The 15,461-nt window shown below is 47.9% G+C and overlaps 1 protein-coding gene across 2 annotated transcripts in view; it reads right to left on the reverse strand.

Moving 5' to 3' along the window:
• Positions 1-15,461, reverse strand: part of SNX29 (sorting nexin 29) — a gene marked incomplete at its 3' end in the record, with an annotated part of 282,630 nt that overhangs the window by 178,496 nt on the left and 88,673 nt on the right. For both annotated transcript variants that reach the window (XM_084250522.1, XM_084250521.1), the window contains exon 13: positions 2,339-2,421. In XM_084250522.1, the coding sequence (XP_084106648.1) occupies positions 2,339-2,421 (83 nt within the window). The remainder of the gene's footprint in view (positions 1-2,338; positions 2,422-15,461) is intronic.

The raw sequence follows: 15,461 nt of genomic DNA on the forward strand, positions 1-15,461 counted from the left end.
TTCAGCTGACCTTTTTTGTTTTTTAATCCTGGAGGTACTTTTCCACAGCAACAATGTAATAATGAAGGTGAGGATCAGCAATCTATTCAACTCTGGGGGCATCTGAGCCTTTAATGAACTTTCACTCTTTTCCCTACTAATGAGCTCACAGTTTCATAAACAATTTGTTGTCAAAGATAAAACAAATCTTGACATACTCAGGGAAAAGGCTTCTATTGTAGAAAATGCCTTCTGAAGTCTCACCTAGAATTTGGGGACCTGGAACATCATATCCGTGCCTAAACACCAGAGGTCAAGGACATGTCAGCAAGCAAGCATTCCTTCCTCAAACTCTGCCTGTATTTACTCTTCTACACCCCCCAGATACCCCAATCTGGACAGGGCACCCCCAAGGCCACCTCAGTCTGGCCATGGTGCACACTCATTGGTTCTCAACAAATGGAGCCAGCAGTGAGCTGGGTTGAGGAGCCCCCATTTCGTTGAGTAACAGACACCACTTGAGAACTGGTAGAGGCTCCTGAAAGGAGGCCACGGCGCCATCTTTGAATTGGCTTTCAATGAGGCTGCTTCAGTCACTGACCCAGGGCTCCTGCTCACTATTGTCAAGTGAAAGGAGTGGACCGCAGACTTCAATAGGCAGCAGGGGGAAGTCCGGCTCATGCCTGCATTCAAGACTCTCACACAAACCTTCCCTAGGGGACACTCCAAACACAGGCAGCAGCCCGGCCAACCACATGGTAGAAACAGGCAGCACAGCACTGCGGCTGTGTGAGATACACAGGGCCGCATCCTCTCTGCACCAGCCTCTGTCAGGACTTTCTCAGCACTGTCCTAAAAGGGCTTAAAGCCAGCTAGGTCCCAGAGCATTCCAGCCAGGTCTTAGGAAAGAAACTTCAGCTGCCACAAGAACCCATCTTGTGCTGGCTGGATCTGTGTACCCACTTGGGCAAGGTGGGAGAATCACTCCAAACATGCTCCCAGTCAGAAATGTCTTGTCTAGGGGTTGACGTTTGAAGTTAAAATCAAGTTTAGTGGTGCTTCCTTTTCCCTAGTCTTGTATTTCTTATTGCAACAAGTCAAAGTACTAAATAGAGTGTGCATTCTCAGGGGGGTGGGAGTGTGCTATCACCTGCATGAGAGTCGCATACCTAGTCAGGCTAATCCAGAGCCCCATTCCAATCCCGAGAAGGGGAGTTCTCTTCTCCTCTATGAACCACTGACTCGGTGCCCTAGGTGACTTCTCTGCACGTGAATCAACTGTACAACGCAAGAGAACCAGGGACTTGGAGGAAAACTTGAGTTCATTTCCTCCCCAGATACATATATGAGCCCCTAAGCTCTCTTGAGCTTCCAATAATGAACTTTTTTAAAATAGATGGGGAAATACCTACTCATCACTGTGTCAAAGGAGGATAGATTTGAAACTGCTTGGAAAGGGAAAAGGGTTAGACAAAGACAAATACCATTCACCAAAACATAGATCAAATGGACAAATGAATGCAAAAGCCAGGTGCTGGGCAAACAAACATACAGACCATAATGAAATGAATCTGGGGCCAGAAGATTGATATCTACAGGAAAAGGGTGGTGAGTCCCCAGAGGAAGCCACAGTCAATTCTGCAATCGTTCCCTGACTGGTAACAGATGCAGATGGATAATGAAGGAAGCAAGGCATGTTGTGGGAAAAACATTCACTGACATATTAAACCTGGTCAAACAGAGACCATAATAAATACAAATGCTTTTGGGGAAACTCAAGTCTTTGTGCTATTACATCCAGATCCCACACATTCTGTTTCTGGAGAGTAATACATAGCTAAAATTTATCCACTACTTACACCACAGTAGGCACTGTGCTAAGATGTTGACACGGTTGCCCCATGAGGTAGGCACTGTCAACTAATCCCATTTTACAGATGAGAAAATCAAGGGGCAGAGAAATTAAGAAACTAAGAGCGGCACTGAAACCCAGTCAGCCTAAGTCCAGGGCTCTGAGTCTCCATCGCTCTGGCAGGTTGCTTTCAGCCCTGACCTGACAGGACTAAATCAAGTTGCAAGATCCTTGGAAAGATCTCAAGACCTAGACATAAAATCCCCTAAGTATACAAATTGAGACAACTGAACTGTTGCTAATAATCTAGCAAGTCTTACAATGTTAACAATGCATTTAGCAAAAATACACAGCAGGGCTTCCCATCTACTTCGGCTTCCAAAACCCTGACTGGCACCCTTCATCTAATTCATCCACGAACGCGCTCACAGCCTGCTGAGGGCCTACTGTGTGCCAGGCGCAGGGGCTATGACAACGACAAGCCCGCTTCTTCCCTCACCACCTCACCTTCAGTGGTTTGACCTTCTCTTTTCAGCATCTGGACAGCTCCTACGTATTTCTTCAGTTGGACTTTGAGCACCTCGTTTTCTCTGCAGGGACAAGAATGTTAAAAATGTTTAGCAACTGGTAACTCAGACCCAAGTTGGGGGGGGCGGTGTGGGGGGAGGACCTGTAAGGAAACACATACAAGGTGCTTGTCATAAATAGCCATAGTTCTCTGTTGCCGAGCTCTTCACCGGAAGAGCCCATTCACAAGGGGACATCTGCAGAATGCCTTCACACACTGTTCTTCCATGATGAAAATAAGCCCCGGTGGGTTCCAAGCCCACCAGCTCAGGGTGCTGACACCTGATGAATGTTACCTGGATCTGCTAAGTGCTAGTCAGTGTCAGGTGCTCTGTGATACTCTATCCATTCACAGGAGCACCTGCTATTCAACCTGGAATATGCTCTTAACATCCTGCTGAACCACAGTAACTCTTTGCCAGGCATCATGTAAAGGTTTTATACATCATCTCATTAAATCCTTCCAAGGTACTGTCACATCACCCATTTTAGAGATGAGGGAACTGAGGTGTAAAGAAGCAGTTGACTAAGTCCACATCCATCCCTATATACAATTACACTGTGGAACAGGGAACTCGGGCTACGACAAGACCCCACTATACTGAATTCACTCCCAAGCACAGTGGTTGAGGAAAACCACATGAGGATCAGGGAGAGATACTACCTTGGCTGAGTACTTGCCACGCAGCTCAGACTTTCAATCTACAGCCTCACTGAATCAAGCTCACATTCATTGATTCATTCCTCATTCAGTGGAAATATGTTTCTTAAGTGCCTATGATGTGTCAGGTACGATGACCCTGAAGGAGACTTCCCATTTTAGAGGAAGTAATTGGGGCACAAATAAGGTCTCTAACCAAGGTCATGTGGCCAAGGTCAAGGTCACAAGTAAGGTACAATGCCAAGATACAAACCCAGTTCTCTGGGGCCACAGCTCACAAGAGCTTTGTTATCTCTGGGATTCAGACTTGGTTTCTCACCCCCCAAGTGTGGTCTTTCTGCCACACTTCATTTCTGCCTGCCCCCACCAAGGCTTGAGCCTGAGAACTTTAAAACATGATATAAAATTTCTTCCTCACAATGAAAAGAGCTTTAGGATGGGGTTTCTCTTATGATTCTAAAAATAAAGTATTCATTGTGAAACACTCACAACTGATTGAGAAAGAATATAAAACTCAGTTAACAATCCAACACCTTGAAATGAACCCCACTAGCATTTTGTTTTTATCCTGCCACACCTCTCTAGGTACACACACGCTTGCCCCTAAGTATAATTTTTCATGGATCAAACATGTTTTTTGTTGTTGTTCGAAATCTTTGTCTTGCTTACTGCTCTACTCAGCCGTTCCCCATGGTAACCAGTGCTGAAAACCTGGTATGTATGTTTTGAATGCCTTCCTCCGCGCCCATATAATCACCATAAACCCGGTATGCTCACACAGTCTACTTGATAAAACCACATCACATAATAAAGATTTCTGCACTGGGGTGGTCTTGCTTAACAATTCACAGCAGTGAGCGTCTGGCTCCATCTGTTCGTGGATGGGGATGCTATGCCTGGGACAGACACACACACCACCTCGTGCAAAGCAGTAGGCGCGCGTGCAAAGCACTGGCTCTGCCTGTCTGCAGTGCATGTGTGTGGACCTCAGCTCACAAACACGGCACTGTGTTTGCATTTCACTGGCCTGCAATATATTTTGGCAGGAAGAACATCAGCGTCAAATGCAGACACTATCTGCATCAAATGCAGGTACGTGGGTGTCTGAGATGGCTGCCCAGTTCCCAGAGCACTCGGGGAAGTAAGCCTCATAAGGGTCCCTTAGTTTCCTCCCTCCCCTCCAGACAGCCTGTCTCAGCTGTTCCCACAGGTGTCTGAGCTTTCTCTGTCTGCGAAAGGAATAGCAAACATCTGAAATGAGTCCTGAAAGGGTTTGTGGTAGGGGACACATTTCACAGGTATGAGAACTATGGGATTTGTTTCCTTGAGTCCCCTCACCTGGAGGCTTGTCAGTCCTCCCAGCCTGCTCCCAAGCTCCACCATGAATTCATGTTACAACTGTCTCCGGCTTGCTGTTGTCACCACTTCCATTTCATCAAGAGTGACCTTGTGCTTCCCTTTTGTGGGAGCTGTTGTTAAGTCACACATTGTCTTAATGCTGGGGAGAGAATGATTCACATGCATTTCTACATGGCCTAATTCAACAACAGGTCACGGCACACCATCCCCAAGGGGCAAAACAGCAGTGCCTTGAGGCAGATTGGCACATGACAAGTCACGCTGGCAGCTGGAGCTCATCCCACTTGCTCACACCACACCGGCTGACCCTCAGCTTCCTTGTTCATCTTTGTCTCACTGGCCAGCATGGAAATGCTGGTGACTGCTTTTCTTCAGGTTTAGATCAACCTCTTAACTGTGTGTGAAATCAGACCTAACAGAAAAAATTCAAGATTTCTTTATATAAATCTACCTTCCATCAAGATGACAGGACACCACAGAGAAGAGCTCACTCCACTGGGTTGGGTGCCTGAGGGAGCCACAAACTCCTCCCGGCCAACTCTGCACCAATCAACTTACTGCCTGTTGTGGGAAGGCAACACCTTCAGGTCAATGGAGCAGCTTCCACACGAAGCTCAAACATCAGAGGGGGGCGGGGGAAGTCAGGAACGCTGGCGATGCCCAAGAGGCAGCTGGCTCCTGGCCCCTGGGTGGGATCAAGACCTTCTTGTTCTTTAATTTTTATTTTGGAATAATTATAGATTTGCATGAAGTTGCAAAGATAATACTAAGAGGCCTTATGCACCCTGACTAGTTTCCCACAGTGAAATACTAAACCCGGACTCTGACACGGACATGACGCATGCGCTCACGCGTGTGTGTGTGTGTGTGTGTGTGTGTGTGTATGTGTGTGTGTGTGTGTGTTTCTATTGAGTCTTGTTTTAATCATGCTCCTAACAATCTGCTGCCACGTGTGTCTCCTAAGATGGGAGACAGACCTAAATGACCCAGCAGCTGGACAGGCTGCATCCAGAGGTGATGCTACCTTCAAATGAGACAAAAGGAAAGCGGGGTACACACTGGGGGAATTAGAAAGTTCTCATCTTGCCAAAAGGCATCTGTTACTGGCCCAAGAAAATAATCCCTAGACTCTGAACAACTAATTTGCAGTCAGCTCACGGGACTTTAATTTGTAGACAGAAGAGCCATACAGAATTTATCTTCTTATCATCACACAGGTCTTTGTTATGATTGTCAAATAAAAATGCCCCTTTATTTGACATCTCCTGAGACAATGGAATGGTTCAATTAATTAAATGAATCCAAACTGTGAAAAGCCCCCAAAGTCCGCTATGTACGTCAGAGAGCTGGAGATAAGGGCTGGAGCACAGCCCACAGGGCCTAAACCTGGCACAGCTTGCCTGCCAGCAGCCGCCAGCCCAACAGGGGAGAGGCCACTTCAGCTTGTGTCTGATTCTCCCACTCTGTGAAGGGGGGCGGGATCCTGTGTCCCCACATAACCATGAAAGAGGGAAACATACAGAATGAACTGGAAAGGGGCCTGCCCCAGGTGGTGTGCTTCAGAGACCAGGTGAGGGGCTCACCAAGCTCTGTTCTGCCCTCAGGCATGTCTCCCAGTGGCCCTGACTTCCCCTTTATTGCAGTGACATAGACTCCTTTGAAAGAAGGAAGCTTTTCGAAAATGAATGGATTGAAAGACAAACATGAGCACATGAGTAAGAATAACATGAGTACAAAAACCACGGAGGCGGGCACAGTGACTGAAATTGGAGGAGAGAATCTTTACCTTAAATACAATAAAGTCATGGGGAGAAGACATTTTTTTACGTGCAAATTCTAGACTATATTCCAGGGGGTGGCGTTCAACCTGTTTAGGAAAAGGCGAGCTCAACATTAGCAGCCCCTCCCATCCCTGGAGCCTCCTGGGCCTTTAATATGTTTATGGGTACACTGGGGTCCCTTATTAACCCCTAAATCTTACAATTTGTGAAGTACTGCTTTTTCAGATTGGGCACAATGTCCTAGGACTGGAGAAAAAACTTTTCTGGAGAAGAACCCAGTCTGTGCCAGCTGCCCACCCAGACCAACGGAGTGGGACCTCTGAGACGCCCAGAACTTCTCTGGACTCCTCCCATACCAGCTAAGAAGTGAGAAGCAGCCCAGCACCGGGACCTCCTGCAGAAAGCCTGCTCCTCATTCAGAAGACTACGGGTTCTTAAAGGAAACGCACTTTCTCCACAGCGCAGAAAACAAGTGCCATGCCCGGAGTGGGCGCTGCAGACTTGCTCAGGGTCCGCCTGCACCGCACAGCTGCAGGAGAGCTTGGCGTTAGCCTGCCTTGATGACCCTGCCTTGACTACCCTCATCTACACATGAACTGACAGGGAAGCCTGGGTGGGTATGTGACCTATCCAAAAAGCCACACGAGTTGGCATTGGTGGTACAGTGGTGAGCACAGCTGCCTTCCAAAAAAGCCACATGGCTAGTCCAAGGCAGGGCCATGATTCGCACAGAAGCAGGACCAAGGCAGGTCCTCCTCTCTGCACACGCTCACCTTCTGACCACTTCTCACTGGTCCACTGAGTCCAGCTCATGAGGCTGGGGGTCCCATGGCCACCTTGCAGGTGGAAAAGCAGAAGCCCAGAGAGTCACACGACTTTCTCTCAAATCTGGGTTTCAAGCCCATGTCCCTGAGCTCCACATCTCTGGGTGGTTCATATCAAGTTAGGGAAGTCAGGAAATGGACAAAGTTGAAAACGTGGTGCCACAAACTACATCTGGCTCTTGTTGGTCAGACTGCGCTCGGAGGTTAAGCAACTTTCCATGGCAAAGCAGCTCAAGCCCTAACCAATAGTCAGACTCTTGTCAGTGAAGCGGCTGGTCGGAGGAGCGCTTTCTCCCAAGGAGAGTCAACAGCCCTGAAAATGGCAAGACTAACCAGACAACTCCACTTGCAGGAAACAGCACTCAGAGATAAGAAGGCACAGGCGTGTCAAAGCCTGTAGGTGAGGATGCGTGAATATAGCAGGAAAAGAGGGCTATGCGTCCAATGTCTGGCGACTAGGGAGCAGGTTAATGAGGTGACTACGCCTATGACTGAGACAATATGTTTGTTACTACGGGGGAGGATTCATAAGACATCACTCATCGCCTGAAGGTAGCTAGTACAAAGCATTTACCATGACCCCTTACATGTACTTATTGGTACATATTTGCACTGGAAATACACACATCATGTTGGCAGTCCTCGTTTCTAAATAAAATTAGAAGAAAACTGCATAATGTTAATAATTAATCATTTTATAATTAATCAACTAATATATACATGCTAGCACTGTACACACACATATATTATCTATATATTCGAATAAGGCAGTACAGCTATACAGCAAGTGGATCAAGTGGATTATTATTATACCAAGTGGATCAAGATGGAAGGGTTACCCCTGGGTACTGAGGCTGTGTCAAGGAAGTCTTCTCTCTCCACTCCTATTCAGCTCAGCACTAACTGGTGAAATCACATTTTTAAAAAGGGACATGCAGATTGGAAAGGAAGAACTAAAACACTCCCTACCTGCAGTCATGATTTTCTACCCAGAAATCCCAAGAATCTATAAAAGCTCCTAGAAATAGTGAGTTTTTCAAGGTCAAATACAAAAATTACCTGTATTTCTATATATTACCAATTACCAACTAGAGGCAAATTCTAAAAAGAATCATACATTGTGGTTCCAACACATGAAACACACAGGTGTAAATCCAACATAAGATGTGCGGGCTATGCATAAAACCACAAAGCCCTGTAGAAAAAATCAAGACAGAACTTCATCTGTGGAAATATCAGGCTCATGGACTGAAGACTCAAAATAGTTAAGAAGTCAATTATCAAACCAATTTGTGTATTTAAAGCAAGCCCAATCACAATCCCAGCAGTATGTTTTAGATATAGACTAGCTGATTCTACAATTCATATGGGAAGGCAAAAAGCTGCAACAGTCAAAATCGTTTTGAGAAAGAAGTATAAATGTGGAGAGCGCACACTACACAGTGTTAAGAACTACAGCAATCAAGGAATGTAGTTTAGGTGAAAGAATACACTTTACTATACACAAGGAACAGAACAGAGTGTCCAGAAATAAACTCCCACAAATATAGACAAGTCATTTTTGACAAAGATACAAAGGCAATTCAGGAGAAAGGATGGGCTTTTCAGCACATGGGTTTGAAACAACTGGACATGTAAAAAATAGTAATGTAAAAAATAGTAATAATCTTCAACTGATACATCGCACCTTACACAAACATTAACTCAATGTGGATCACAGACAAACAAAAACTCTAAAACTGGGGAGCCAATCATCACACCTAAGTCTTCTTAGATATAAAACCTAAAGCATCATCTATAACAGATGAAAATGTTTAACTGGATATGCTCGGTGAAAGACACTGTCAACAGCATCAAGAGACAAGCTCCAGACTGGGAGAAAATATTTGCAAATCGTAGAGACAATATTTGCCATATCCAAAATATATAAAGAACTCTCAAAACTTAACCCAAAGGAAACACCCCATTTAAAAAAAAAAAAGTATAAAATATTTGCATAGACATTTCACCCAAGAAAATACACAGACAATAAGCAGGCCCATGAAAAACTGGTAAACATCATTAGTCATTAGGGAAATACAGATCAAAGCACCATGATGCTCAGCGAAATAAGCCAGAAAAAAGAAGAAAAATACCGGATGGTCTCATAGCAGGAATTTAGAAAACCTAAATAAGGGACCAGGAAAAAGACTAATTAAAACAAAGTAAAAATCAAAATCAACAAGCAACTATAAACCAGAGACACACTACGGGGGGTGGAGGGGGAAATTAGGGTCAAAATTACGGGGATGGGAATTGTATGGGGACTATAACCAAGATGAAAATGCATATGTTGTGCAAAAATGAAAAATGAAAAATGTAAAAATATACATACAAAAGAAAAGAAAAAAGAAAAAAAAACACCATGAGATTTCACTACAAGCCTAATGAAATGGCTAAAAAAAATTTTAATGACAATATTAAGTGTTGGGGAGAATGTGGAGCAAACACAACTCTCATCTGCTGCTGGTGGGGATACAAATTAGTTCAGCCACTCTGGAAAGCGTGTAAGAGCTTTCTATAAAATCAAGCATTCACTCGTCATGAACCAACAACTCACTTCTGGGTGTTTTTCCTGAAGAAATGAAAATTTATTGTTCACGCAAAAACTGTACACAAACGTTTACAACAGCATTGTTCATAATCACCAAAGCCTAGAAGCAACTCAACGGGTGGATGGTCAGACAACCAGGGACATCCTTACAAAGCACCCATCATAAAGAGGACAGCACTGCAGGCCCACGCAGTGGACAAGGCGCTGTAAGAGGCTTCCTTTGTGGCTCCCCATTAGTCTAGAGCTAAGAGGCCCCCCAAGCACATCAAAGGCATTACACCCCATGAGGTGAAACCAGTCTCAAGACCACATACTACATGATCCCATGTCTATGTCATACTGTATGTAAATTAAAACCGAAAAATGGAGTTAATGAATAACTAAGTTAGAGAAGATGGGGCCACCCGCTCCATGTGCCTGATGGAAGACAGGCCAGGAGGCACCTCCCTGCCAGGGCGTGTGGTCAAGAGAGGCGAGCCGACCGCGAGCAGGGCAGGAAGGAGGGACAGTGCCGGGCCAGCTTCTGAGTGGCAGACTCATCGCCCCATCTCCTTAGCTTCTCTTTCTTACATTTTTATTTTTCACTGTGATCAAGTACACACAACATAAAATTCTCCATCAAGACCGTGTTTACAGAGACAGTTCATGGGCACTAAGCACATTCCCGCTGTGAGACCACCCCCACTGTCCACCTCCACCCCATCCTGCAAAGCTGAAACTGTGCCCAGCAAACAACGGCGCCCCTACTATGTTTAGGCAACAGCAATGGAGGGGATGCCAAAAGGCTGCGCGTGTCCCCTCATGCAAGTGACATTCACAAACCTGAGTGGGACGGACAAGCCCATGAGCAGAAGTGCAAAGCAGAGGCAAGACATGATGGTGGCAGAGCAGGGAGGGCAGGGTGGCGGCAGGGACACAGACAGGCGTGCTCCGACAGTCACAAGCGCGAGTCCAAAAGGCCTTGCCGATGCCCCTCACCCCAACCCCCAAACCCGCCTGCTGGCCACCCTGCAGTTTCCTCTAAAAGCATCAGGAAGGGAAGCGAGCCTCGGAGGAGGCAGCAAGTGCCTCTCCAGCAGCTCGCGATGATGGCCATAATTAATGTTTGCAAGTCAGAGCAATTACGCCTGCCCCCGTGAACACACCGCCAGCAGCCCCAGACAGCACCACTCAAAGGATAATTACTCAAAACAAAACCAGAAAACCTGTAAAGTGCATTTGGTAATTCGCAGGCATCCCAGCCACCCTGCCAGACACACCCCTGGGGACCCTGCTTCCCCAGCCAGACAAGGGCCTGGTGAGAGGGTGCCTCAATCCACCGTCCGGTGGGTGCTAGGTTGGCACTGCCATGACCACGCCTGACTGCTAAAACGTGGCCGAGTCACCAGGCTGTTCAAAACCACAAATGCCCACAGCAGGGAGGGAGGCGTATATCACCCTGTTTTGTGGGTTTTGCGGTCACTTCAAAGTATTGCAAGCTCCCTGCAAAACAAAATACAAAGCTTAAAAAGCAAATGCCCATTTCTCCCCCCAAATTGTGGGTGTTCCCCTGCTAGTCTCCCTGAACCCCAGCATTCTTTTAGAGACATTACAACCCTCCTCAGTCTGTCACAATAACAAACAGAACTCTTATTTCTGCACCTTCCTTTAAGGAATACTTCTGCATCCACACCCCTTTAATATTCAGGGGGACAATGACACTAGGAGACAATGCTTGTCCAGGAGGGGTAGGGTCAGCCAGGTGTTTGGGTATCTGCAGACAAAGACAGGCAGTGAGGGGTGGGGCTGGGAAGTGAAGGATGCCTTTCAGAGCACCAGTGCCCAGGGCTGCTGGAAATCTGCCCCAGGTTTTCATTTAGAATACAGCCCGCACGGCCCAAGACACTGTGCACCTTAGACTGGACCTGGCCTGACCCCTCCCCTCCTGCTGCACCTGCTCAGGGTTCCACAGTAGCTCAGATGACCTCAGAGGTCGATGCAGAGCCCACCCCACCCTGCATTCAGCATCTCACAGCCCCACACCAGACAGGCTCTCTCCAACACCTGTGCCTGCCAAGGTTGGTCGGAACCTCTGTCCTGGCTCCTGTGAGCACCGACACATTTGCAAGAGTCTCTTCAAGGGCCACCTGCTCTCAGAAGCACTTCCTGTACTTGCTTTTGAACTTTGGGCCTCCCAGGGGAGTGGGCCCACTACAGGGAGACCCAAGTGAAGGAAGGCAGGTCGCTCCCCCTGACAGGTGCACTCTGGCCTTCGCCAGGCTGGCCACCACATCTGCTTTCCCTCCCGGGCCAGGGAGAGAATCACCTTTCTCACAGTGCTGGCCCCAGCTTCCTGTATGCACACTGCACACAGCCTGTTGGCCACTGGCTACAGCTGCAGGTTGCTGGACCCCCCCAAGCCTGCAGGCCAGGATCAAGTTCCAGTCCAAGCCTGAGTCCAGATCCTGATCTGGTCAGCTGGTCTACCTCGAATTTCAAGCCACAGGCCTGAGGCCCAAGTCCGGTTGGCTGCGCAACCCTGAGACCCTCCAAGCCAAGTCCGGGTCTGGCTGGCTGATTGTTGGAGCTGTGAGGCCTGAGGCCAGACTGCTGGTTGACCCAAAGTCAGCCAGGAAGGAAAAGACACACAAGGCCTGCAGTCTCATGTGGGAGAGAGAGGTGCAGACTAGGCACCACCGGGCAACAATGGCAGAATGCACCAAAGCCCCTCCCCCATAAAGGTTAACCCCCACCCCTCCCATTGGATGCACCACAGCCCACCTCTTGTTGACCTTACCTGTCCACCATGGCTCCTGCAAGAATGTCTCCACTGAGAACCCCTTCCCCTCCTGTCCCGGGCCAGGCAGGAGCTCCAACAGGGAGGGAAGTGCCGAGAGAAGGTAGGGTCTCAACCAACAAGTCTAACACAGCCCTGGTCTGGAAAGCAGGAAGGGAAGGCTCCACCGGGCTGGTGAGGCCAAGGTCATCTGGGAGTGGAATTGGGAGTGGTGTCTCCAAAGCCCACACTTCAAGCACTAGGCCCGGCTGTTCCACACGCGGTCAGAGGATGAGCATCCCCGACCATGGGATCAGCTGCGGGAGCTTATTCAGAGAGCAGACCTCCCCCAGCCCTCTCAGGGCACCGTCTGGCCCAAAGCTACCGGGCAGCACTGCCGGTGGGGAAAGGGATCAAACAACGAGGTGGATCAGACAGCGGGAGCCAGCTCTCTTGCTGTCAGAGAAGGGCAACAAAAACCGAAAATGAGAAGACCAGCAGTCACCACTGCGGGACGGGATTAGAATCCAAACTGGCCTTGTAGACTCACAGGGCATTTCAAAGGGACACAGATAGCAGCTCATAAGGGTCCCCATGGGACAAATCTGGGACGATGTGAACATCAAATAGTGATAGCAGATTAAAAGCTACTGAATAAAAGAGAAATCCCTAAATCATCAAAGAATAAGTGGAAAGTTTAATATATAAGAAGGTATTTACAGGGGTTCCAACTTCTTCCCTACAAAACACTTATTAATTGTGAAGGTTAGGAAAAGACCAACTTCACAGGAGAGAAGGGGGCAGATTCGACCTTAGTCGGGGCATCAGTAAATGTGATCAGTAATGCCCCAAGCTGAAGCCATGCACCCCTGCTAGGTCACCAAGGACCCTACACGTGATGTCTGTATACTCCCAGCAAAGAAGCACATGCCAAATCCCATCAGAAAGCAAAGGACAAACAGACAAAATTGAGGGGCTTTCTGTAAAACTAAATGTCCTGGAATCTCAAAAAAAAAATGTCAAGGTCACAGGAGTCAAGGCCAGAGAGAAACTGTGACAATTAAATACCACAAGTCTTTTTGGACTACATTGTTTTGCAAGACAGGACATTACTGGGGCACTCAGGGGAAAGTAAATGTAAGGTGAGGACCCATCGGTAGAGATGGATGGATGTTAATCTCCTCGTTTGGACTGTGCATGTAATCATGAAGGAGAAAGTTTTGCCTACAGGAAACACTAACATATTTAGGAGTGAAAAAAAATTAATGGTAAAAGGCAGATTCCAGCCCTGCTGCAGAACTCAGCAATTACTCTCTGGGTTGGGCCCAGAATCCGTATTCACCCCACCCCACCCTACCTCACCCTACCTCACCCTCACCTGCAGGGCATTACTGGACCACACTTCAGCCAAGAACCGCTCACTACCTTGTTGTGCCGCCACATCCCAGGGGGAGTGAGACCCAGATGAGGGAGCAGTGGCCTCTCCCCACACACGAGAAATCTGCCTGATTCTTTCTTCCAGAAAGGCCAAGGGCTGCCAGGGGCCTGGGATCCCAGGAGTGCGCATCTCTCCTTGATGTTCTGATTCATGCTGTGTGGCATCTCCTCTGCCAGCTGGGAGAACGGGAGTGCTGTAAAAAGCCTATCTGGTTTCCAGTGCCCACTCTGCTGTTGCCATCATTTTCCTATTTCTTTTATAAACCCCATCTCATTAGCCACCTGGTAAATTCCACTCTGAATGGCATACTGGCCCCCGCGCTTCACATCTAGAGTCAGGAAGCAGCCCAAACCACTCCAGTAGCTCACTAAGGTAATTAATTGCAGATGACATGCACCCAAAACATCCTGAGCACAAAGGGGGGGTCATGGGGTTCCAGACTTAATAGCCAGAATCATCCTTGATTGTCATTTCGCCCACTAAAAACTCATTCAAGTTACTTCTTAGGGCACGTGTATGTCAAGACGGTAGCTCTTGAGGTCTTTGTGCCACTAAAAGTATTAAGATCAGACAGGCCTCATGTGAATGCTGGCTCTGCCTGTGTGATGCTGGCAAGTCCTTAACCTCTCTGGGCTCTGGCTTTATCATCTGCAAAATGGGATAATAAAAAGTACTTACCTGAGAAACTACAGGGAGAATTAAAGTAAGTGTGCGCGCACACGCACACACACACAGTGTCTGGCATATAGTAGGAACAAGACAGATGTTATTCTTACTGCTATTATCATAACTCATAAACTGTAAACCAGGGCTCCACTGTCACTATATTCTCACCCAAAGGGTCAGTTTTCTCCAGGGAAACAAAGAAAGAGCTGGGGTGCAGCTCTGATCGTCACTAGAAGTATTTCCAGCTCAGGCATCAATGCCAAGTCCTCTTCTCCAGCCTGTCCCCTCACTAACTCGTTCCCCCATTCAACCTCACCTCCTCAGCAAACACCTGTCTGATCTCCCCAGCCCCCCGAGAGATGGAGTGACGCCCACACTAACTGGGAGCTGAAGGAGCCCTTCACTGAATTAGGTTCCATGGCAGCCAGGTAGGGACACCCTGAGGTCCTCCACATGACCACCTACCTCTGGGAAGTGAATACAGAGTGTCCTTGCAGGGGAGTTAGGAATGGATCCCCAAATAAGCCAGCCTCCCCAAAGGAGGGGAGAACAGGCAAGAGAAGCAGATGGCAATGGCTTGTTTCCTGATGAGGCCCAGGAAGGGAGCAGAACACGGAGTGGCTACACTGGAAGGCGAGCCCAGAGGATTGAGTCACTGGCCCTTGGGGGCTAGGCAGGCCACATAAAGGGGATGCCAGGAAGGCACCAGGCATTGGTGAGGGGTGGAAGTCAGAGGGAAGCAGCACACGTGCCCAGCTGAGGGGAGCAGCCACCACACCAGACACACGGGAGGCAGCCCAGTGTTGCCAGATCTTCAGATTCTTCAGGAGCTGCTGGAAATCAGGATTTCTCTGTGGAGTGTGAAGGTTTTTCAATACCGATTCACCATTTTAAACACATCTCACAAGCTCAACAGAACATAGGTATGAGCCGAGGTCTGCCTGGGCCATGGAGGGCCTCCTGGGCCTTGACTTTCTTGCTATAGA

The sequence above is a fragment of the Talpa europaea genome, assembly GCF_964194135.1.
Source record: "Talpa europaea genome assembly, chromosome: 12".
NCBI classification, from domain to species: Eukaryota; Metazoa; Chordata; class Mammalia; order Eulipotyphla; family Talpidae; genus Talpa; species Talpa europaea.